This window comes from Salmo trutta, chromosome 1 (genome assembly GCF_901001165.1).
Source record: "Salmo trutta chromosome 1, fSalTru1.1, whole genome shotgun sequence".
In the NCBI taxonomy this organism is placed as follows: domain Eukaryota; kingdom Metazoa; phylum Chordata; class Actinopteri; order Salmoniformes; family Salmonidae; genus Salmo; species Salmo trutta.
The window spans coordinates 49246523-49270072 of NC_042957.1; the positions used below are offsets into that span (position 1 = coordinate 49246523).

Here is a 23550-nt window from a genome sequence, read left to right on the forward strand (position 1 = left end):
CGTTTGGGGTGGTGCGTAAGTTGGAATCTGTGTCAAACTGTATGCGTAGACAGCTTGACAGAAATGGTAGCAGAAGGTGAATGTTGAACTTTTGTTGCATAAATATCCAGATGATGCTGCGTACTATTATGCGCAACGACGTTGTCGGCGTGTTCAAAGCATTATACACATACAGTTTGACGCATACGTTTGATAAATCCAACATATGCACCACACAGAACACACTGCAACTGCCTCTCCAACACAATGCTGCAAGGCAAAATAAGCGTTCCATTGGAAATTAATGTACTTCTGGTGTACCAAAATGCAATGATGCTGTCGGTGTGATCGATGCGTTAGCATCATTGCATTTTGGTACACCAGAAGTACATTCATTTCCAATAGAAAGCTGCGTTTGCCTTGCAGCGTTACCTTGCAGAGGCCGTTGCAGTACGTTCTGTGTCGTTGGATTTATCGAATGCATGCATCAAACTGTATGGTAGTGGGCTTGACAGAAATGGTAGCAGGTGAATGTTGAACTTTTATTGGACACATATCCAGATGCTGCGTACCATTTTGCGTAATGAACCTGTAGGTGTGATCAAGGAGTTAGGCCTACATATCATGGTGGCAAGGCATATGACAGGGATCATCTACTACATTCAGCCTCGGGATGATTTCTTCTTGAGCGGATGGTTGGGGGTCGGTCGTAACATAACTACAAATAATTTGTAGACTGCAAATTGAATGCAAGAAGCCCCCAAAAATATGTTTGACTAAAACAGAATAATTTCAAACATTGGTTACATTTGTATATGATCACTCGTGTCTCTTTATTATGTGTGGAAATACTTTGGAACAGATTTCATAAATGAAAAGCCCTTAGAGCTAATTTCCTGGTGGGTTTTTTTACAGCATTTTATGTCCAACAATGAAAATACCACACACCAAAACATTTATAAATATATAAAGCACAAATCAAGTTTGGACACACCTACTCATTCAAGGGGTATTCTTTATTTTTTTACTATTTTCTACATTATAGAGTAATAGTGAAGACATCAAAACTATGAAATAACACATATGTTATCATGTAGTAACCAAAAAAGTGTTAAATCAAAATATATTTGATATTTGAGATTCTTCAAAGTAGCCACCCTTTGCCTTGATGACAGCTTTGCACACTCTTGGCATTCTCTCAACCAGTTTAACCTAGAATGATTTTCCAACAGTCTGGAAAGAATTCCCACACATGCTGAGCACTTGTTGGCTGCTTTTCCTTCACTCTGCGGTCCAACTTATCCCAAACCATCTCAATTGGGTTGAGGTCGGGTGATTGTGGAGGCCAGGTCATCTGATGCAGCACTCCTTCTTGGTCAAATAGCCAGCCCTTACACAGCCTGGAGGTGTGTTGGGTCATTGTCCTGTTGAAAAACAAATGATAGTGGGACTAATCGCAAACCAGATGGGATGGCGTAAAACTGCAGAATGCTGTGGTAGCCATGCTGGTTAAGTGTGCCTTGAATTCTAAATAAATCACAGACAGTGTCACCAGCAAAGCACACCCACACCATCACACCTCCTCCTCCGTGCTTCACGGTGGGAACCACAGATGCAGAGATCATCCGTTAACCTACTCTGCGTCTCACAAAGACACGGCGGTTGGAACCAAAAATCTCAAATTTGGACTCATCAGACCAAAGGTCTAATGTCCATTGCTCGTGTTTCTTGGCCCAAGCAAGTCTCTTCTTATTATTGGTGTCCTTTAGTAGTGGTTTCTTTGCAGAAATTCGACCATGAAGGCCTGATTCACATAGTATCCTCTGAACAATTGATGTTGAGATGTGTCTGTTACTTGAACTCTGTGAAGCATTTATTTGGGCTGCAATTTCTGAGGCTGGTAACTCTAATGAACTTATCCTCTGCAGCAGAGGTAACTCTGGGTCTTCCTTTCCTGTGGCGGTTCTCATGAGAGCCAGTTTCATCATAGTGCTTGATGGTTTTTGCGACTGCACTTGAAGAAACGTTCAACGTTCTTGAAATGTTCTGCATTGACTGACCTTCATGTCTTAATGTAATGTTGGACTGCCGTTTCTCTTGGATTATTTGAGCTGTTCTTGCCATAATATGGACATGGTATTTTACCAAATAAGGTTATCTTTTGTATATCACCCCTATCTTGTCACAACACAACGGATTGGCTCAAATGCATCAAGGAAAGGAATTCCACACATTTTTTACTTTTAACAAGGCACACCTGTTAATTGAAATGCATTCCAGGTGACTACCTCATGAAGCTGGTTGAGAGAATGCCAAGAGTGTGCAAAGCTGTCATCAAGGCAAAGGGTGGCTACTTTGAAGAATCTCAAATATATTTTGATTTGTTTAATACTTTTTTGGTTACTTCATGATTCCATATGTGTTATTTCATAGTTTTGATGTCTTCACTATTATTCTACAATGTAGAAAATAGTAAAAAAAATAATAAAGGAAACCCCTTAAATGAGTAGGTGTGTCCAAACTTTTGACTGGGACTGTATATTTATTTATTTTTTGCTCAGAAAACTTGGGTGGGGGGGCAAATAAAAATGGACCGCCAGTTGGGGGACCATAGCATATGAACTAACAGGATATTATACAGCAAACGCAATTATCACAGCACATAGGTTGTAAAATGGCTATTTTTTCCTGACTTGGCTTCCCCAGTGATTTTACCCACGCACCGCTGCTTGCCCTTCGCTTCATGCACACTTTCTCATACTTGGGTGCCACCGAGCATGCCTTGTCAGAGAAACCTCCGCTAGCGCTTGGATTAGGCTGGGCAGCCGCTAGTGGTCGCTATGGATCCTCAATATCCATAGCTTCCAAGTTCGATATAACTTCGTTGTGAAAAGTTGTGCCTACATTGTGAAAACATTTAGACTGCGTTTAGACAGGCAGCCCAATTCAGATTTTTTCAATCTGATCGCCTCTGAAAAAATCTGATGTAAAAAGATGTGATTGGTGAGAAAATACAAATGAGTGGAAAACAGATCAGAAATGGACTGCCTGTTTAAACGCAGCCTTGATGTTTACTAATTGTACACAAGAACCACACACTTCCTCCATTCAATCCTAACTTCGAAAAAGATCATGTACTTTCGATTTTCATATCCACACCCCTCCGGTGACGCAATCATCATTTTCAACGTTGGACATTTTTAGCGAGCTGTGTAGATCCTGAAAACAGCCGACGCCTTTTATCATTGTAAAAACAACAGACTTGAACAAAGGTAAGTCATTATCAACTATAAAGATATAAGAATTGAATATGCCCACAAGATGAATAACTTTCTTAGCAAATGGGTTGAAGTACATTTGAAATGGCGGGGGAAAAGGAGGGGAAGTGAAGTCGCGTCAACATTTTCTCGACCATAGCATAATGACATTTTTTATGAAACGACAAAACTTTCATTACTTAAGAACTTCTTAGTTGTTACATTTAAGATAACAAATGACCCAGGTAGATGTTATGCACGAAGTTGCCACATAGGCTATTACAGTAGATATTGCCAGATATTACAGTACACGGCCTGTTGACTATAGTATCTTCTGACCCGGTTGTTTTGTTAAGAGCCGCGCTTGCGGAACGTTTTTTGGAAACACAAGGAACGTATCTTCCAGATCAGAGAGAAATCATTTTCATTAAAAAAAGGTTAAATTACTACACACCTTTATAGGGTTAGTGTTCCCACACATCCAAATAGATCTCCAATATACATCGCTTTTTTATTGAAGACATAGGTGGCCACCTGTTCTAATTAGCTATCTAATGGCTCCGAACACCTGTGTGTAGTTGTAACTGGGGAGGAAGTGTAGTTCCTCAACTGGAGGCACGCACAGCTGTGCAAAACTCTACAGTAAATGTATTTTTTTTATTTGAAGGATTCTTTCACGCTGATATAAAAGATAAGGGGCATATCAACTAGAGGTCGACCGATTATGATTTTTCAACGCCAATACCGATTATTGGAGGACCCCAAAAAAAGCCGATGCCGCTTAATCGGCCAATTTTTTTGTATTTATTTATTTGTAATAATGACAATTACAACAATACTGAATGAACACTTATTTTAACTTAATATAATACATAAATAAAATCAATTTAGCCTCAAATAAATAATGAAACATGTTCAATTTGGTTTAAATAATGCAAAAACAAAGTGTTGGAGAAGAAAGTAAAAGTGCAATATGTGCCATGTAAGAAAGCTAATGTTTAAGTGCCTTGCTCAAAACATGGGAACATATGAAAGCTGGTGGTTCCTTTTAACATGAGTCTTCAATATTCCCAGGTAAGAAGTTTTAGGTTGTAGTTATTGGAATTATAGGACTATTTCTCTCTATATGATTTGTATTTCATATACGTTTGACTATTGGATGTTCTTATAGGCACTTTAGTATTGCCAGTGTAATAGCTTCCGTCCCTCTCCTCGCTCCTACCTGGGCTTGAACCAGGAACACATCGACAACAGCCACCCTCGAAGCAGCGTTACCCATGTAGAGCAAAGGGAACAACTACTCCAAGTCTCAGAGCGAGTGACGTTTGAAACGCTATTAGCGCGCACCCGGCTAACTAGCTAGCCATTTCACATCGGTTACACCAGCCTAATCTTGGAAGTTGATAGGCTTGAAGTCATAAACAGCGCAATGCATTGCGATGGGCTGCTGGCAAAACGCACGAAAGTGCTGTTTTGAATGAATGCTTACGAGCCTGCTGCTGCCTACCATCGCTCAGTCAGACTGCTCTATCAAATCATAGACTTAATTATACCATAATAACACACAGAAACACAAGCCTTAGGTCATTAATATGGTTGAATCCGGAAACTATCATCTCGAAAACAAAACGTTTTTCTTGTCAGTGAAATACGGAACCGTTACGTATTTTATCTAACGGGTGGCATCCCTAAGTCTAAATATTCCTGTTACATTGCCCAACCTTCAATGTTATGTCATAATTACGTAACATTCTGGCAAATTAGTTCGCAACGAGCCAGGCGGCCCAAACTGTTGCATATACCCTGACTCTGCGTGCAATGAACGCTAGAGATGTGACACAATTTCATGTTAGCAGGTAATATTAACTAAATATGCAGGTTTAAAAATATATAGTTGTTTATTGATTTTCAAGAAAGGCATTCATGTTTATGGTTAGGTACATTGGTGCAACGACAGTGCTTTTTTCGCAAATGCGCTTCTTAAATCAACACCCGTTTGGCGAAGTAGGCTGTGATTCAATGATAAATTAACAGGCACTGCATCGATTATATGCAACGCAGGACACGTTAGATAAACTAGTAATATCATCAACCATGTGTAGTTAACTAGTGATTATGTTAAGATTGATAGTTTTTTATAATATAAGTTTAATGCTAGCTAGCAACTTACCTTGGCTTCTTGCTGCCCTCGTGTAACAGGTAGTCAGCCTGCCATGCAGGCTCCTTGTGGAGTGCAATGTAAGGCAGGTGGTTAGAGCGTTGGACTAGTAACAGGAAGGTTGCAAAAACGAATCCCCGAATCCCCCCTGAACAAGGCAGTTAACCCCCGTTCCTAGGCCGTCATTGAAAATAAGAATGTGTTCTTAATCTGACTTGCCTAGTTAAATAAAGGTGTAAAAAAATAAAAAAATAATCCGCAAATCGGTGTCCAAAATACAGATTACCGATTGTTATGAAAACTTGAAATCGGCCCTAATTAATCGGCCATTCCGATTAATCGGTCGACCTCTAATATCAACATATGTTTCGAAACCGGTTGGAAAGTCATGATTGTTGATTTCTTTTTTACTTTAAAACACAGCATCGGAATTGTATACTGAACAAAAATATAAACGCAACATGCAACAATTTCAAAGATTTTACTCAGTTACAGTTTATATAAGGAAATAGTCAATTGAAATAAATTCCTTAATCACTAATCTATGGATTTCACATGACTGGGAATACAGATATGCATCTGTTGGTCACAAGTAGGGGTTTGGAACAGAAAAAGAGTCAGTGTCTGGTGTGCCCACCATTTGCCTCATGCAGCACGACACATCTCCTTCACGTAGAGTTGATCAGGTTGCTGATTGTAGGCTGTGGAATGTTGTCCCACTCCTCTTCAATGGCTGTGCGAAGTTGCTGGATACTGTTCGGAACTGGAACACACTGTCGTACACATCGATTCAGAGCATCCTGCACATGCTCAATGGGTGACATGTCTGGTGAGTATGCAGGCCATGGAAGAACTGGGACATTTTCAGCTTCCAGGAATTGTGTACAGATCCTTGTGACATTGGGCCGTGCATTATCATGCTGAAACATAAGGTGATGGCGGCGAATGAATGGCACAACAATGGCCCTAAGGACCTCGTCACGGTATCTCTGTGCATTCAAATTGCCATAGATAAAATGCAATTGTATTCATTGCCCGTAGTTTATGCCTGCCCATAGCATAACCCCACCGCCACCATTTGTCAATCTGTTCACAACATTGACATCAGCAAACTGCTCGTCCACACAACGCCATACACGTGGTCTGTGGTTATGAGGCCGGTTGGACGTACTGCCAAATTCTCTAAAATTATGTTGAAGGCAGCTTATGGTAGAGAAATGAACATTCAATTCTCTGGCAACAGCTCTGGTTGACAGTGCTGCAGTCAGAATTGCACGCTCCCTCAAAACATGGGTTTTTCATGCTAGCAGTTTAATTGAGTCTAGCAGGGTATTTTTGGACAAGCTGCTGAATTTGATAAACTAATTGGCTCATCAACCCTCTACCAGTTGTCTGTAGAAGCACACACAGTACCTGTGCAAGTGCAGGTTCTTCATTTCACTTCTCACATTATGAAGCTTACTGGTAGTACCCAGTCACATGTTGTTATTACAAGCACACAAAGACAAGAGACCAAAGCCTTTTGAGTCACTCACTGTTGTGCAGCAAACACCATAGCATAGTTACAGTATTGAATTCACAACTAAATGTTTGCAGCTAGATATAACTATTAAGTTAACTGTCTAAAATGTGTTAAATGCTCTGCAGTTGGGCATGTGGATTGCTGACATAGTAGCTAGGTATCTATCAAGTTTCACTCCATTGATCTTCGTGCGTGTGTGCACGTGGGTGGAGTGGGATTTTTGGAGTAGCGAAAACCTTTTTGTTAACATGATATCCTTGCCGGGCCCATTCCCATTCACATTGCGATAGCAACGTTTTTCATTTTGTGAAAACAAGGAAGAATCGACTTTCCTTGCTAGTTTTTTTGTTTTACCTTTATTGAACTTGGCAAGTCAGGTAAGAGCAAATTCTTATTTTCAATGACGACCTAGGAACAGTAGGTTAAGTGTCTTGTTCAGGGGCACAACGACAGATTTCTACCTTGTCAGCTCGGGGATTTGATCTTGCAACTTTTCGGTTACTAGTCCAACGCTCTAACCACCAGGTTACCTGCCGCCCCCTACTTGCTAGTAGTAGCAAGCCTGCAGCCACTGAGGTATAATAAGAACTGGAGACTGCATCCAAGATGTCCACCCGTTATTTTCTAGGTAGATCTACTCACGTTCACATACGCCGATTCATGGACCGTGTATATCTGGGTTGCATCCTGTTTATACGGCCAACAACACATGCGCGCTAGCGCACAGGGAGCAGCGACGACGTCATCCAAAAACATGGCAGACATTGGATGAATATAACATTTTAATATCTTCGGCTGTAAGTGATGGGAAAAAAATCTGCCTCAACGACAATTATTTGAATAATTCAATTCATGCTTTGTGCACAAAGGTGATGACAAAAGTGTCTTATTAGGAATTTTCTAATCTGATTTATGTATGTGGCCATCAATATGGGAATTCTCTTTCTGGGCCAGGCATCAGTTAAACTGCAGTATCCAAACAAAACTGTAGAAACAGTCGAAACGTGCTTTTAGACCAGCCTGGCTAAAAACATAACAAGCTAGCTAGCCTTTGTGAAATAATCAGATTTATAATGAAAAAAATATGGAAAATATTCTTCTACATGCCGGTGTAACCTAAAACATGATCCCAGTTTGATATGCTTCTTGTGTATTTATTCCCATATTATTACTTACCCTCTTGCTCTTTTGCACACCAGTATCTCTACTTGAACAACATCATCATCTGCACATTTATCACTCCAGTGTTAATGCTAAATTGTAATTATTTCGCCTCTATGGCCTATTTATTGCCTTACCTCCCTTACTCTTCTACATTTGCACACACTGTACATAGATTTTTCTATTGTGTTATTGACTGTACGTTTGTTTGTGTGTAACTCTGTGTTGTTGTTTTTGTCACACTGCTTTGCTCTATCTTGGCCAGGTCGCAGTTGTAAATGAGAAATTCTTCTCAACTGGCCTACCTGGTTAAATAAAGGTGAAATAAATAAATACATTCCCATATCAGCTAAAAATAGAATGTCATCATGTTTTGGTCACAGGAGGAAAAAAAGCACATGGCTAGCTAGTTGACTACAGCAGGTTCTACCATTTCATAATAATAACTAGTTATTACTGTAGTTATTACCTTTAAACTAAATACCTTTTTTGGGTTGATTCTTGTTGTTTGGTTTATTTACTGTTTGAACAGTCGCTGAGATTATATTTGGTTATCAATGCAAAATAGGTTACTTTAATGTGGGGATGGCATTTGACATTTTTGGGTACTCAGTTTTTTTTACACAATGCCTGCGCTGGAAAGAAATGTGTGCTTATTTATCTATAGGCCTGTGTCAACATGCCTAATTTATCATAACCATTAAAGATAAGAAATCCTAATTGCTAAATTGCCCCATATATAGTACCAATCAAAAGTTTAGACTCACCTACTCATTCCAGGGTTTTTCTTAATTTTTTACTATTTTCTACATTGTAGTGAAGACATCAAAGCTATGAAATAACACATATGGAATCAATCATGTAGTAACCAAAAAAAAGGTTAAACAAATCAAAATATATTTTATATTTGAGATTCTTCAAAGTAGCCACCCTTTGCCTTAGTGAGAGCTTTACACACACTTGGCGTTCTCTCAACCAGCTTCATGCGGTAGTCACAAATGCACATTTGTACAACCAGCTTCACAAATGCACATGTACAAATGGAACACTAGAGGCAAAGCAAATTAACATTGTCTTCAAGACAAAATAAATAAAACAATTGGGACAAAATGTAACTGTGATCTCTGGTTAAAGAACGAGCTTTAACGTTTGGGTACTCGATTACTCATGCCCATCCCTGCTTTGATGAATAGTTGATATAGCCTATAGATCAGATCATGGAGCCAAGTGACAACACTGCCCCTACTGTGGAAGGAAGGATACAGCGTGTCTTAATTTTCAGGTAGTAAAAAAGTAAGTAAAATGCCAGAGCCTATTACAAAGAGATGCCCCTTTTGTTATGAAAAATTACATTGCAACACTCCGAATCGTACGTCTGCGTAGAGCTTGTAATAAGCTTAAGTGGTTAGCATTTTGCAATCAAGCTCATCTTGGTAACTGAAGTGAATCCCCTCCTGGATCAAGAGGCTTGCTGTCTAATATTTGTTTGAGTAGCATTTTTGAGTTACTTGTATGAGCTGGGATGTCTGTACTCCAAATAGTTTATGTAAAAGGTTTGCATGTTAGCATTAGCTAGCATTTGCTATGGGATTTTACATGTACTTGTTAGCATTGATAACCTTCTGATTGAAAATAGCGCCCCTTGTGTGTTTTAGTGCCAGTATTACGGTATGGCACAAAGTCGGTATGGGGGGGTTATACTTGACTAACATATGGAATTGTTTTAAGATGGTCATACCATGGATCATTTAGCTATTTGATTTAGAATTTAAGGACCCTGTAGGTATAAAAATATATATATTTACAAATTGTTTGATAAAATATAGAATTTGCCCATAGAAACACATTAAATGACACATTCATAAATGGCAAAACAGTCAAAAAATGTATCCGAAGGAATAAGATTTTGAAGTGTCTGTCTTATATCTATGAGATATAAGAAAGCTCAGATTTCTAATTTTTGTATATATTTTTAACACATATTTAACCCATTCATTTTTTAAACTGATACCTGGTTACCTTCAGACGAGTCCTGTGACACTTGTGGGGGTCGTAGAACAAAACAGAGAACAGCATCAGTGACGATTAAAAAGTGAGTATGCCCACTGAAAAGAATAGTGGGTATACAGCGTATAGCCCCCACTACACCACTGGGCTAAAGTCTTCAACTCAGGGACCAGACGCGAACCTGATGAAATGACTAAGAGAAGCAATGTCCTTCTCTATGTCCATGATGCATTTTTAACCCCAGAGTAAATAGCTGTTGTCTTTCTGGCGTGTGAAGGATGTGTTGCTATGCACAGAGGCCTTCACCCCCTCTGATACCCTGCGTCATTCACTCATTGAGACATTCATTTTTTATTCCCATGAGTTGCTTGCTAGTCACTGAATGAATGCCTCGTAACAGTGCTCTGTGAGGGACTGGGGGGCCCAGAACTACTGGTAGGTATCCAGGGATGGCGGAGGCATACTGGTGTGTTAAATTATCCAGGTCCTGCAGAAGATGGAGACCTCGGCTGTCCTTACTCAAGCCTCTGGTATTCTGCTAATCTGAGTGGGCGTATATGAGTCAGTGGTCATTGTGTGTCTGTGTGTATCCTTCCTGAATCTTTTCAGCAGTTCCATCTGCAGCCGTTCCTCTATTTGTTCCTTTCTTTGTTGTATCCTCTACAGTCTACATTCACTCCCCCAGAATCTAGCTGCCATTTTTGGATCCCCTTTCCACCCCTCCTCCCGTTTCTGTCCTTTCTGCCCCCACATTCTCTCACTCCTCCACCAAGATTCCAACTGTCCCCCACCCCTCTGCTCACTGAGTATCATGCTCATGTTTTTCATGCATGTGTTTTCGATAGGGAGTCGACAGGTCCCTTAAGCACAATTACATTGTCACATTGACAGTTAGGCCGGGGCCTACATTGTTATAACAAAATTGTTACATTGCTGTAATAACACAACATGGAGAAATAACAAACTGAATCTGCACACAGTTTACCAAATGCTGAGTACAGCTAGGGGAGGACTAACTTTATATATCACAATGACTGGTCCCCATGGTCAGAGTGGTTTTCTGGGCTGTGGAGTGCAGCTCTACAACCTATCATTAGCCTGTAGTTTTCATAGTTTAACCTCTTCAAGAGTTTTTTAAGAGGGCAAATTACTTGTGAGTGATCCATCAAGGCCAGAGGATGTAGGCTAATCCCAGGATAGAAAATGATAACATTCACTCTGTTTAAGCGATCACAAGTAAAATATTTCATATTACTCAAGGTCAAATAAAGCAAGAGTCAAGGGTGATGATAAATTAATATACTGTAGGCTACTTGCTTTAAGCTGTCACTCACTCCTATGATTTGATACAACAGTTGGCTGTTTGACATGTACAAATGTGGTCCCTGAGTTTCATTGCCCTTTAGTGGCTCTGTTCTGAGTAATTTGTTGTTCCTCTCTCAAAAAAAGAGGAAACCAAAAAAAGGAACTGAGATTTTCCCAAACTCAAAAAGGAGGCCGACCTTATCCCTGCTATAAGTTAAAACCTCACAATTCTCACATGTAATCCTCATGGGTCATTCTGATGTTTTATTTATTAAAATGATTATAATAAGAAGGGAAAACAGCAGGGGCTAAAGGTTGGGAGTTCAACGCACCATAACTAAAAATCATAGATTATAGATTATACAGACAGAGGGGATTGATAGCAGCATCACTGATTTATGGGAGCACATAACTTTGGTTATATGTAGAACAGAACCATGGTGTTCCTGTTGACATGATTGATGCGACTACTCTGGCCGGATGGAATCAAGTGGCTTATTCATGTATCATCGTTTGCTTGGTATTTGACCCTGAGTGTGTTTTAAGAGCTTAACCCTGAACCCTGACCCCTTTCTGCAGCCCCAACGCATCACAATGAGAGGCTTAAAGTGTGGCCAAAGAGTATAACATAGTCTAGTACATAACTAAGACATGGCCCCTTACTTTGGGGAATTAGATCTTCAGGGTTTGTTGTTTTGGTCCCAAATGAACATTTGAAGAGTTAGACGGGTTAGATTTGGACACTGTTGAGTGCGCTTTTTAATAATGTGCTCTAATTTTCCCATTATTTAGGGAGTGAAAATGGGACAGAAAGACACTGAGCATGAGCGAGAGAAAGAGAAAGTGCAGAAAGAGCAAGCCAGCAGGGAAGGGGGGGGGGGGAGTGAGATGGATTTCCCGTAAATCACCATCAACCAATCACAGCTCCTACCCAGGTTGGCAGTGGGCCAGTGGGATCAAGCGACACCAAGCAACCGAGATACACAGCAAGATTACAGAGTGAAGTAGAGAGAGAAGAGAGATAGAGAGAGTTGAACGAGACCTATATTACAGAGAGTGAGTTATCATTTGTAAGGATAGGGGTATATACTAGCAGAATATTTGACTTCAGTTTAGTTTAGTGAAAAACGGATAATCAGAAGAGACTGCAGACCTGCAATTCAGACCTGCCTCTGTCGGTAGGTCTATGTTTCCTTCCTCAATGTCTATTTTTCCGTCCAGTTCTTTGTCAAAGGGCCTGTTCTTACTACCGTCCCACTTGATTTCAGTTGGGGTGTGGTGCTGTGTTTTGGAGGAGGGGTACGTGTGCGGATCTCTCGCTTTAGCAGGAAGTGATGATCAGTGAATGAGAAAGCTGGTGTGCCTGGTCAGAGTCTGGGTTAGACAACGTGTGTGGAGGAGGGAACAGAGAGATAGACAGGAAAGTGGAGAATAAGAATAACAGTAACGAGGCTATATACAGGGGGCACCGCTACCGAGTCAGTGTGCGGGGGTACAGGCTAGTTGAGGTAATCTGTACATGTAGGTGGGGGCGAAGTGACTATCCATAGATAACAAACAAACAGCAAGTAGTAGCAGTGTACAAAAGTGTGTGTGTGGGGGGTCCAAAGCCTCTCTGGCATTTCTCTACTGAATTAAACATGCTCAGATCAGAGGAGTGAAAGACATACTCCATGCTTGATGCTTGTTAACTGACAATAAATACAGGAATACAGCATACACCTATATACTGTTGTTGTACAAACATAAATTATGCCATGTTTGACCAGTCTAGCTCATTGCATCTTATCCCAGCAGTTTGCATGTGTATTTGATTTTGCATACAGGCTGTCAGAGTTTCAACTTTACATTTTTTTATCTTACCTTTATTTATTTACCTTTATTTAACCAGATAGGCAAGTTGAGAACAAGTTCTCATTTACAATTGCGACCTGGCCAAGATAAAGCAAAGCAGTTTGACACATACAACAACACAGAGTTACACATGGAGTAATACAAACATACAGTCAATAATACAGTAGAAAAATAAGTCTATATACAATGTGAGCAAATGAGGTGAGATAAGGGAGGTAAAGGCAAAAAAAAGGCCATGGTGGCGAAGTACATACAATATAGCAAGTAAAACACTGGAATGGTAGATTTGCAGTGGAATAAAGTGCAAAGTAGAAATAGAAATAATGGGGTGCAAAGGAGCAAAATAAATAAATAAATAAATACAGTAGGGGAAGAGGTAGTTGTTTGGGCTAAATTATAGATGGACTATGTACAGGTGCAGTAATCTGTGAGCTGCTCTGACAGCTGATGCCTAAAGCTAGTGAGGGAGATAAGTGTTTCCAGTTTCAGAGATTTTTGTAGTTCGTTCCAGTCATTGGCAGCAGAGAACTGGAAGGAGAGGCGGCCGAAGGAGGAATTGGCTTTGGGGGTGAGATATACAGTGAGATATACCTGCTGGAGCGCGTGCTACAGGTGGGTGCTTCTATAATGACCAGCGAGCTGAGATAAAGGGGGACTTTACCTAGCAGGGTCTTGTAGATGACCTGAAGCCAGTGGGTTTGGCGACGAGTATGAAGCGAGGGCCAGCCAACCAGAGCGTACAGGTCGCAGTGGTGGGTAGTATATGGGGCTTTGGTGACAAAATGGATGGCACTGTGATAGACTGCATCCAGTTTATTGAGTAGGGTATTGGAGGCTATTTTGTGAATGACATCACCGAAGTCGAGGATCGGTAGGATGGTCAGTTTTACGAGGGTATGTTTGGCAGCATGAGTGAAGGATGCTTTGTTGCGAAATAGAAAGCCAATTCTAGATTTAACTTTGGGTTGGAGATGTTTGATATGAGTCTGGAAGGAGAGTTTACAGTCTAACCAGACACCTAGGTATTTGTGGTTGTCCACATATTCTAAGTCAGAACCATCCAGAGTAGTGATGCTGGACGGGCGGGCAGGTGCAGGCAGCGATCGGTTGAAGAGCATGCATTTAGTTTTACTTGTATTTAAGAGCAGTTGGAGGCCACGGAAGGAGAGTTGTATGGCATTGAAGCTCGTCTGGAGGGTTGTTAACACATTGTCCAAAGAAGGGCCAGAAGTATACAGAATGGTGTCGTCTGCGTAGAGGTGGATCAGAGACTCACCAGAAGCAAGAGCGACATCATTGATGTATACAGAGAAGAGAGTCGGCCCAAGAATTGAACCCTGTGGCACCCCCATAGAGACTGCCAGAGGTCCGGACAACAGGCCCTCCGATTTGACACACTGAACTCTATCAGAGAAGTAGTTGGTGAACCAGGCAAGGCAATCATTTGAGAAACCAGGGCTGTTGAGTCTGCCGATGAGGATGTGGTGATTGACAGAGTCGAAAGCCTTGGCCAGGTCAATGAATATGGCTGCACAGTAATGTTTCTTATCGATGGCGGTTAAGATATCGTTTAGGACCTTGACCGTGGCTTAAGGTCCTCAACGATAAGGTGTAAATCTTGGCAGGTGTTGTGCAACATTGTTTTGTGCTGCTCAACATATATTGCGCCCTCCAACACACACTCCTTCTATTCTGTGGAACTGAGGCAGGCCTGTTCCTTGAACATGCCATGTAGCAGTCTTCACAGCACGACTACTTCCTGGTGTTAACGACACAGTTGTAACTGTCAAAACAAAGCCGTGATCGAGTTTCCTGTCTCAGTCGCTCACCGCAAAACATGAAGTTTCAGCAGAGAAGGAGCTGCGATCAAGTTTCTGTATCAAGCATACACTTCCTCCATGTTGAAAAAGTGATATGTTTCAAATCAAATTTATTGGTCACAAAAAAAAGAATTGCTTTGGAACGAGGCGCAATACAAGGCAGAGATAAACAATTACTAGATTGACTTGTTTCACCGCCACACAAAGCCGGCCATTGTTCCGTTCTTAGCAGGTGCAAAGTTCAGTTGACATGAGGGAGGCTCTTTCCAGAAGTGAATAAGCTATACTGGGGTTTTTGATTACCCACTCGATGTCCCTGCAATCACAAGCTCTGCTCCACTCTCTGCTAATGGACAGGTGTGAGGATCGCTTAGATCTTCAAGTTGGTTGTTGTGGAGATGTGCTTCAAATTAAGTGCTGTACACTGAGCTGTTCAAGGACGGACCGTTTTGAATAGTCCAACCAACAGCGAAGTTAGTAAACAGGATTAAACCATGTTTTATTCTGAATTGACATAATTTTCTGTTTCCTTCTCCAGCAGGTGAGATGGCGGTGAGGCGAAGGATCTTTAACTCGACCAGACCATTCTCAGGGTCACCCCAAATAGAGCTGAAGGGGTCTTACCCAAGCCTTCCCAGCCCAGAAGACAGGACGAGTGACGAGGAGGGGAAGGAGAGCAAAGGGGACTTCATGCCTAGTTTAAAACCCAGAATAATTAAAGTCCTAACGATAGGCACAGCAGAACAAGTGGGTGAAGCAGGTCCACTGAACTATCAGAAGAACTCGTTCATAGCCCAGGCTGAATGTGAGTATACTAAGGACGGGTGATACTAGTTTTGATAGGGTTAATTGCAGAGAGAGAGAGAATGGCACCAAGCTAACACCTGCTGTCTGTGCTTCCCCAGGTGAAACCCAAGACTCCCAGCAGTTCAGCCCTTCCTGCTCCGAACGCTCCTTTGTCGCGTCCCCCAACTGCTTAATCAACCGGTATGACCTCACTTATCCCCTAGTACACACTCCATCATTATCTCACCTTACAACTCTCTCAATCTTTGGGTTTCTTCTTTAGCTACAAAGCATTAGTTAAACCACTAATGTCTTCTTACAATTTTCGGTTTTCGTGACAGTACTGTATTCACACAGGCATTGCTGTTGTGTCTTCCACAGGGACTCATCAGAGCACAACAATGTGGCGTGTTCCAACGCAGCCTCCAACCAGGACAAACCAGGCTCCCCGGCCCACCGCTCACCCAGGAAGAAGCCAAGGAAGAAACAGAAGAGGAAGGAGAAGAAAGAGGAGCAGAGGGAGACAGGGAAGCAGAGACAGAGACGTAGAGTACCTTCTGGTGTCCCTGAGCAGGAGACCCAGACTGGCAGTTCTCCTCAACTGATCCAGACCCAGGTAAGATGAGCACTCTCCCTGTAACATCCTACCGTCAGACACAAAATGGATGACGTTGAACTCTAGTTGAACTTGAAGTGCCTTTCTTGTGATTCATAGTCTGTAGTATGAACCGTAGACAGTCTCATATAGTGTTTGAGCTTCTATCAGCAAACATCCTAGCACAAACATTAGCTTTCCAACCGGGAGGAAGTGATTCAGAGAACTCTTGACTGTCTGACAAAGCTTCCTTTCAGGTGTCCACAGTCTTGAAGCCTCACCCACACAGATAGGTGTCTGTGTCAGTATCATTACCTGGAGGTGAAAGCTCTTTCCTGGCAGACAGTCACCTTTAATCACCTGGTGGTTGGTTTGTCTTTTTCCCATTTAACAGGACGCTTCAGAGCACCAAAGTAACATCAGCACTTCCTACAGTAGCAGTATCCCGAGTTTAGAGGCGCATGACACAAGACGCCCTTACCCCCTCCAGGACTGCAACAGGGACCCCAGCCATTCCCACCTCTACTGGGGCCCCCAGGTGTTTAGCCCCCCCTCCAACCTCTCCACCTATGGGCAGGAGAGTGACTCAGACTCTCCTCTCAGCAGTGTGGGAAACTGTTCGTTGGCCCTAGCAGGGCTCAGGGGCAGTGTCAGTCAGGAGGACCGATGCTACGCAGGTCCCTTCTGCAAAGACTTCTGCAAAGACGTGGAAAGGGATGTCAGGGAGAAGGAGGGAGAAGTCTCAGAGACTGACACCAACGAGGGCCTGATCTTCAATGTGGTAACTTTCCAGACTGCAGTAGTTGTCAATAAATGTGGTTGTTTACTTATGGCTTTTTCTGATTCTTCCTTATTAACTCAGCCAATTGTTATCTCTCATTTCCTATTAGAATATTCAGCCTGTGAATCATGAGTACAAGGAGGGGAAGGACTACAGCCTCTGCAAGTCTATCAACACAGGGTCATACGGGGAAGTGCACAGTGTGCAAGACAACAGAACACACTTCAAATTTGGCGCCAAAAAGGTACAACAGCACTTACACTATGTGTATACATTATCTGTGTGTTGTCTCTCTCTATTGGTAACTATTAAAGTCTCTCCTCCCTCTCCTTCCTCCCAGATTCTCCTGAAGAGTTTTAGTAGTGAGGAAGTGGGTACGTGGAGTGCCCTGAAGTCTCCTCGCGTGGTGGAACTCTTCGGAGTGATCAGAGAGGGGCCCTACGTCGTCCTCTTCATGGACCTCAAGGCTGGTGAGCTATACACTATACTGTACTTTGATCTCAGGCAGTGACCTAGACGCTAGTTATGTGCTGGCCAGCTGTTTGTTCACCCGCACCCACCCGCAATTGCTAATAACCCATCCGCAACCGCCAGACTATATGTGATAAAGTGACAATCAGAGGCCTGCACCTGACCCTAACCCGCTATAATATAGAAAAATGCTGTAGGCTACAGTCAAAGACGGTGGAATGATTTTTTGACAAGGGGTGCAGATTTTCTCCTGATTTTAGATATGTTTCAGCTTATAATTTCCGACATTTTGGTAGACTATTTGTTAGTCAACTTGTCTATAACTAGATACATGCAGCTTCTCTTCTGTCATTATATGTTGCCCTCAAAGACTAAATTAACCCCTGCTCACCAGATTGTCATAAATCAATAGAATGAATGCTTTAATCTAGTTGACATCGGTAAAGTTTTTCTCTGTCATCTTCTTTCGTGGAGCAAAAAGGTTTAGGGACCAAAAAATAATGAAAGGAGAACGATTTTCTGTGCTAAATTTCCAAATGACATCAGTTTGACTGGTTGTAAGGAAATAGAAAGCTGTGAAAACGACCCAACATGTTTCTGATAAGATTTCAGTTTGGCTTGGATGCATATTTAACGTGCTTGAAATACTATCAGCTTTTATGATGCTGATAAAGATAGATACCATCTGTAGAGGTACTAACTGAGCATTTGCATTCTCTCAAGATGCTGAAAGAAAGAAATCATATTTCTCCACTCCTGTTCCTGAGTCAGAATTTTGCCTACATTTGGTGTATCATTTTACTGCAAGAAATCCTTAATTTTGCAGGAGTTAATATTAAGGCTATGTGAGAGGTTATAGACCTACAGTCAGTGTCCAGATTTCAGTTTACATTAAACCCATCTGAACAATAGGCTACAGTTCCCATGAACTTCCTGATTTGAAATCCCCGTCTTGTGACTGTTGAATTTGAATAGCTCCTCACAATCATCACACTTTTACCACTTCACCAAATATTTTCCCAGCATTACTTTTCTGGCCCTCCTTTCTCTTCAACATTTCAAAGCTTTTCTCTTGTTGAATTAAAATCTGTGGATTGACGTACATTTTTTGGCCCGTTTCAAAAAGCATGTGGTTATTGTCATGTAGGCTATTTGGCGCGTGTACAGTTAGACTCCTAGGTTTATGCACTAATGCCAGGTAGCCTAAAATAATTAAAGAACAACCTCAATGTAGCCTATAGATATAAATTGTGCAGGAATTATACATTTATGGATTTTTTAAAGGTATTGTTTTTTTTTATTCAACCCGCCCGCTACCCACCCGCCCTTCATCCACACAATATTTAATGACCCTAAACCCGTCCGGGTTATGAGTCAACCAGGGCATCACTACTAGACGCCTCTGTTAGAGTTGCTCGAAGGACGCCTCAGCTCACCACTATGATTTTGAGGTGATTTTCCATCACCCACTGACCCCTCCTGCCCTCTTCTCTCTTATCTGCTTCTAGGCTCTGTGGGTCAGCTTATTAAAGAGAGGGGTCGGCTACCTGAGGACCTGGCCCTGCACTACCACTGTCAGGTCCTGGAGGCGCTGGAACACCTGCTGAAGAGACGAGTCCTGCATCTGGACATAAAGGGTAGGCCGAGACATGAGATAATGAAAATGGCTAACTTATGAACAAAACTACAGCAGAAGGTTCATAAAACCCACGGTAACTGAATGCCTGGGCACGTACACTGACTTTTACTAGGCCTTTTCAAACTAGGTTTGATTATGGTTTTTGATTATGGTGTTTGATTATAGTGTTTGATTATGGCAGCTATTAAAACAGTAGTTAGAAGACTTGTGTCTTGACAGTTGACACATGTAAAGAGAAATAGAAGAAGCAGACGTTCAGGATATTCCTATTTTGATTCCTATTTCGCCTTGGTGAGAGTAAGTTCTTTCTCGGCTGTTTTTGCAGTTGTTATGTGGAACACAAGAGTCGCAGATCGTGTCTTGATCTCCCGCACCTGTGTTGTGAAACCAGAGCACCACAGGCTGAGAACGCGCCAAGCCGGGAATTTCCCACAGCGTGACTCACCGCTGCTCTTTAGAGGGCGCATGCGCTCGCCAGCCAGAGAGAGGGAGAGAGAACTAGAGGAAGAGAGAGAGCGACAGAGCAAAGGATAGACAGTTGGAACCACATGGCTCAGTGCTCAGACGCCACCTGGTGTGAGATATGCCACACCACAGGCACAGATACAACAGGGAGATTTTGCCAAGTCACCTGCTGCCTGTCTATTATGCTATAAGCCCCAGATTCATTCCTTCCCCAACAGCTGTTTCTTAATAGCCAACATGACTTGGATTTGACTCTCTTGTCCCCCTGGTTACCAGAACCTTGACCCGTCTGCATAGCTACAGTGCTGCTAAATATGGCTGTCTCATCCCAGGATTATAGAACAACAATAACCAAATCCAGTATATAGCCATAGATAACATGCCTTCCTGTTTGTGTGTGTGTGTGTGTGTGTGTGTGTGTGTGTGTGTGTGTGTGTGTGTGTGTGTGTGTGTGTGTGTGTGTGTGTGTGTGTGTGTGTGTGTGTTGCAGCGGACAATGTGTTGCTGTCAGAGGATGGGAGGGACACTTTTCTGTGTGACTTTGGACACTCGGAGAGAATGGACATTGGTGGACAGAGCCTAAGTGCATCCCAAGGAGGTAGCAAAATATGAACTCAAACCCCCACTAGACAAAAAAGAGGGATACACTAAAAACAATAAAGTGTTTGACCTGGTTGTCATGTCTGAATGTAAATAATAAATAATAAACTCTGTGTACGTGTGTGGAAGCAGATCTGAAGGGGACTGAGACACACATGGCCCCGGAGATTGTGAAAGGGGAAACCCGCCGCGGAGCCAAAGCAGACGTGTGGAGCAGCTGCTGCATGTTACTGCACATGCTCAATGGCTGCCAGCCCTGGACACGATACTACTCCCGCCCACTGTACTTCAAGGTATCATTCAACACAACACCACCCTGTCTTCATACTTGACATGTGACACATATGTAGCTTTTGATGTTTAAAAAGAAAATTGTAGCCGATATTAGACCTCCGATTGGATTGAATCTTCATGTCGTGGATTGATTGTTCATGTGGCTACGGTTACAGATAGCCAATGAACCACCGCCTCTGAGGGAGATCCCGCCCGATTGCAGTCCCTTCACTGCTGATGTCATAAAGGTGGGACTACAGAAGGAGCCAACCAAGAGGGCCTCCGCCTCGGAGCTCAAGGGAAGAGCAGCCAGAGCTCTGAGAGAAGGTGAGGGTGTAGCACCGCCACTGTTTTTAGATCAGTTCTTAGATGTTAAAAACTGTGGCTGTTAACCATGTTCATTTGAATACTGGCTAACAAACCTACTGCCTTTAGATCAGTCCTTAGATGTTATAACTGACTAACAAACCTACTGTGTGTCTTTAGTGGGAGGACTCAGCAGCCCCATCAGAGGGTCCTATAAGGAGCCCCTACAGATAGATGACAGCCCCAGCCAGTCTAGCCAGCCTTTGCCTCCCTTCAGCAGAGACACCTGCTCTGAGGAGAGTCCTGAGCTATGGCTGGAATCCATGAACCCAGGGAGCAGGGAGCTGAACAATGATGAGGAAGAGGAAGGCAGTGAGGCAGACACTGAGGAGACAGCCTCATCTCCAGACTCACCTCGCTCTCTACTGACACAACTCCATGAATGGCAAAATCCCAAGATGGCCGATGTCACCTCCAATGTGTCTGAGCTTGAACTGCGCAAACTGGAGAGAGGTAAGGGTTGTTGCAACATTCTGTGTGTTTGCTGTCTGACAGTCTGTGTGTCTAAGTTCATTTTACTTGATGTATATCTTTGTGTGTCTATATCAACTCAAGTCAACTCCTCTGTTCTTACCGCTCCTCTTCTGCTTGTCTGCAGAGTTCTACCTGACCAGTCTGTCTCAGCTGCACTCAGCAGAAACCCAGGAGCAGCTACTGTCCTGCCTGAGCAGCAGTGACTGTTACTCCAACAGGGACTTATGGGACAGAAAGGTAACCCACCATACAAGCCTGCCATACCTGACATGTTAGATAATATGAACAGCTGTAGAGTGTAATGTGTTTCTGTGGGTTGGTATCTGGGTCTCTCAGATCACATTAATCAGCCCATTCACGGTTCTCCCTTTCTTTTCCCTGTCTCCCTCCTCCTCCCCTAACTATAGGACTCTGGCCGTTGGTCCATCAGCCCAGGTGATGACCTCAGCTCTGGCGTGTTCTCCTACAACAGCCAACCGGACGGACAGATTCTCAGTATGGACTGGCTGGTTCACCAAAGCCACCTGTCTCCACCCCGATGCTTTGAGGGTGAGTGACATCTCTGGTTAGCTGACCCTGGAAGGTGCTACAGGTCAGGATGTTTAGATAAGAGGATCATGTCATATTGTTTCCCACTGGATAGGACCTCATTCCCATACAGATATCACTCATGCTGAGAAAGCATGTGCAGTGCACTCATGTTGGCTGTTTCTCTGCACTGTGATTGGCTCAGGAGTTGACGTCTGCATCACGGACGTAAATGGGCAAAGCATCCGGATCCGAGAGAAACGCAGGGTGAAGGTGGGACACATCGCCACGGGGATCAGCGACCAGGTGAGTGAGGACTCATGGTTGAGTTTTCAATATGCCTCCCCTGACAAGTCATGCACAATCATATTTTCATTTTGATGCGCTTGTCCTTTTCACAGGCAACTACACGCAGGCCTTCATTACACCAGCTTACACCTGTGTGTCTCTCTCTCTCTCCCCTAGATCTCTGAGAGGGTGTTCACCATGGAGACTCAGGAGCGGGAGCCTGTGGCCCATGATGAGGAGGTGCAGGACTCTGGCCTCCTGCTCCGCTGTGTCCCTGCTCCTGACTACTGCCAGGCCTGGAGATGGAGGGTCAAGGAGGGGGTGCTGGAGACTCGTAACTGAGCCATCAACTCCCCCCACTCATCAGTAGCAGTCTTATCAAGCATCAGGACTGTGAACTCACTCTTGTAGGCCTGTCTCAGTCAATCCTGCTTTTTATCAAACTGTGTGTTATGTATAATCCTCGTAAGGATCGTACCCTTTTTTTTCAATTTTCGCCTAAAATTACATACCCAAATCTAACTGCCTGTAGCTCAGGACCTGAAGCAAGGATATGCATATTCTTGGTACCATTTGAAATGAAACACTTTGAAGTTTGTGGAAATTCTCAATTAATGTAGGAGAATATTAACAGCAGGGGTTCAACCTTTAGAACCAAGTTCCTATATTTGATTATAAGAATGTATTTTATCAAACAAAACTATGCGAAATTGTATCTCTGGGACCCTCAGGATAACAAATCAGAACAAGATTACTGAATGTAAGTACATTATTTACCTTCAGAGGTGAATGTATCAAACCAAGTGCCGTGATAAGTTTTTTGTTGTTGTGCACTCTCCTCAAACAATAGAATGGTATTTTTTTCACTGTAATAGCTACTGTAAATTGTACAGTGCAGTTAGATTAACAAGAATTTAAGCTTTCTGCACATATAAGACATGTCTATGTCCTGGAAAGTTGATGTTACTTACGTCATTCTAGTCACATTAACGCACGTTAGCAACAATCGTCCCGATATTGGGACACCGATCCCGTAGAGGATAAAGGGACAAATGTCATGTGTTTCTTATAAATGGATATCCCTGTAAATTACAGGAGCACACACGTGTGGTGTTTGTGTTCTCTTTAGAGAAAATGGTTAATGTGAATAAGCTACAACTGCCTTTTCTCAAAGGTATGGAAAGTCCAACAATACTGTAAACCTAGCATCATTTTTTACAC

At 42.6% G+C, this 23550-nt stretch overlaps 1 protein-coding gene across 3 annotated transcripts; it reads left to right on the forward strand.

Moving 5' to 3' along the window:
- Window positions 1-3143: 3143 nt before the first annotated feature.
- Window positions 3144-23029, forward strand: LOC115198333 (mitogen-activated protein kinase kinase kinase 14). 3 transcript variants are annotated; one of them, XM_029760227.1, is made up of 16 exons: window positions 3144-3251; window positions 15602-15868; window positions 15969-16050; window positions 16231-16465; window positions 16839-17225; window positions 17335-17469; window positions 17566-17695; window positions 19205-19333; window positions 20291-20398; window positions 20533-20693; window positions 20850-21000; window positions 21160-21492; window positions 21638-21750; window positions 21921-22062; window positions 22247-22347; window positions 22507-23029. In XM_029760227.1, the coding sequence occupies exons 2-16, from the start codon at window positions 15610-15612 to the stop codon at window positions 22669-22671; spliced, it is 2631 nt and encodes an 876-aa protein (XP_029616087.1). In that variant the 5' UTR covers window positions 3144-3251; window positions 15602-15609; the 3' UTR covers window positions 22672-23029. The 3 variants fall into 3 exon arrangements, with proteins under 3 accessions (XP_029616087.1, XP_029616098.1, XP_029616091.1); XM_029760238.1 differs by having other exon boundaries at window positions 15605-15868; XM_029760231.1 differs by lacking the exon at window positions 3144-3251 and adding an exon at window positions 11793-12567.
- Window positions 23030-23550: the final 521 nt, after the last annotated feature.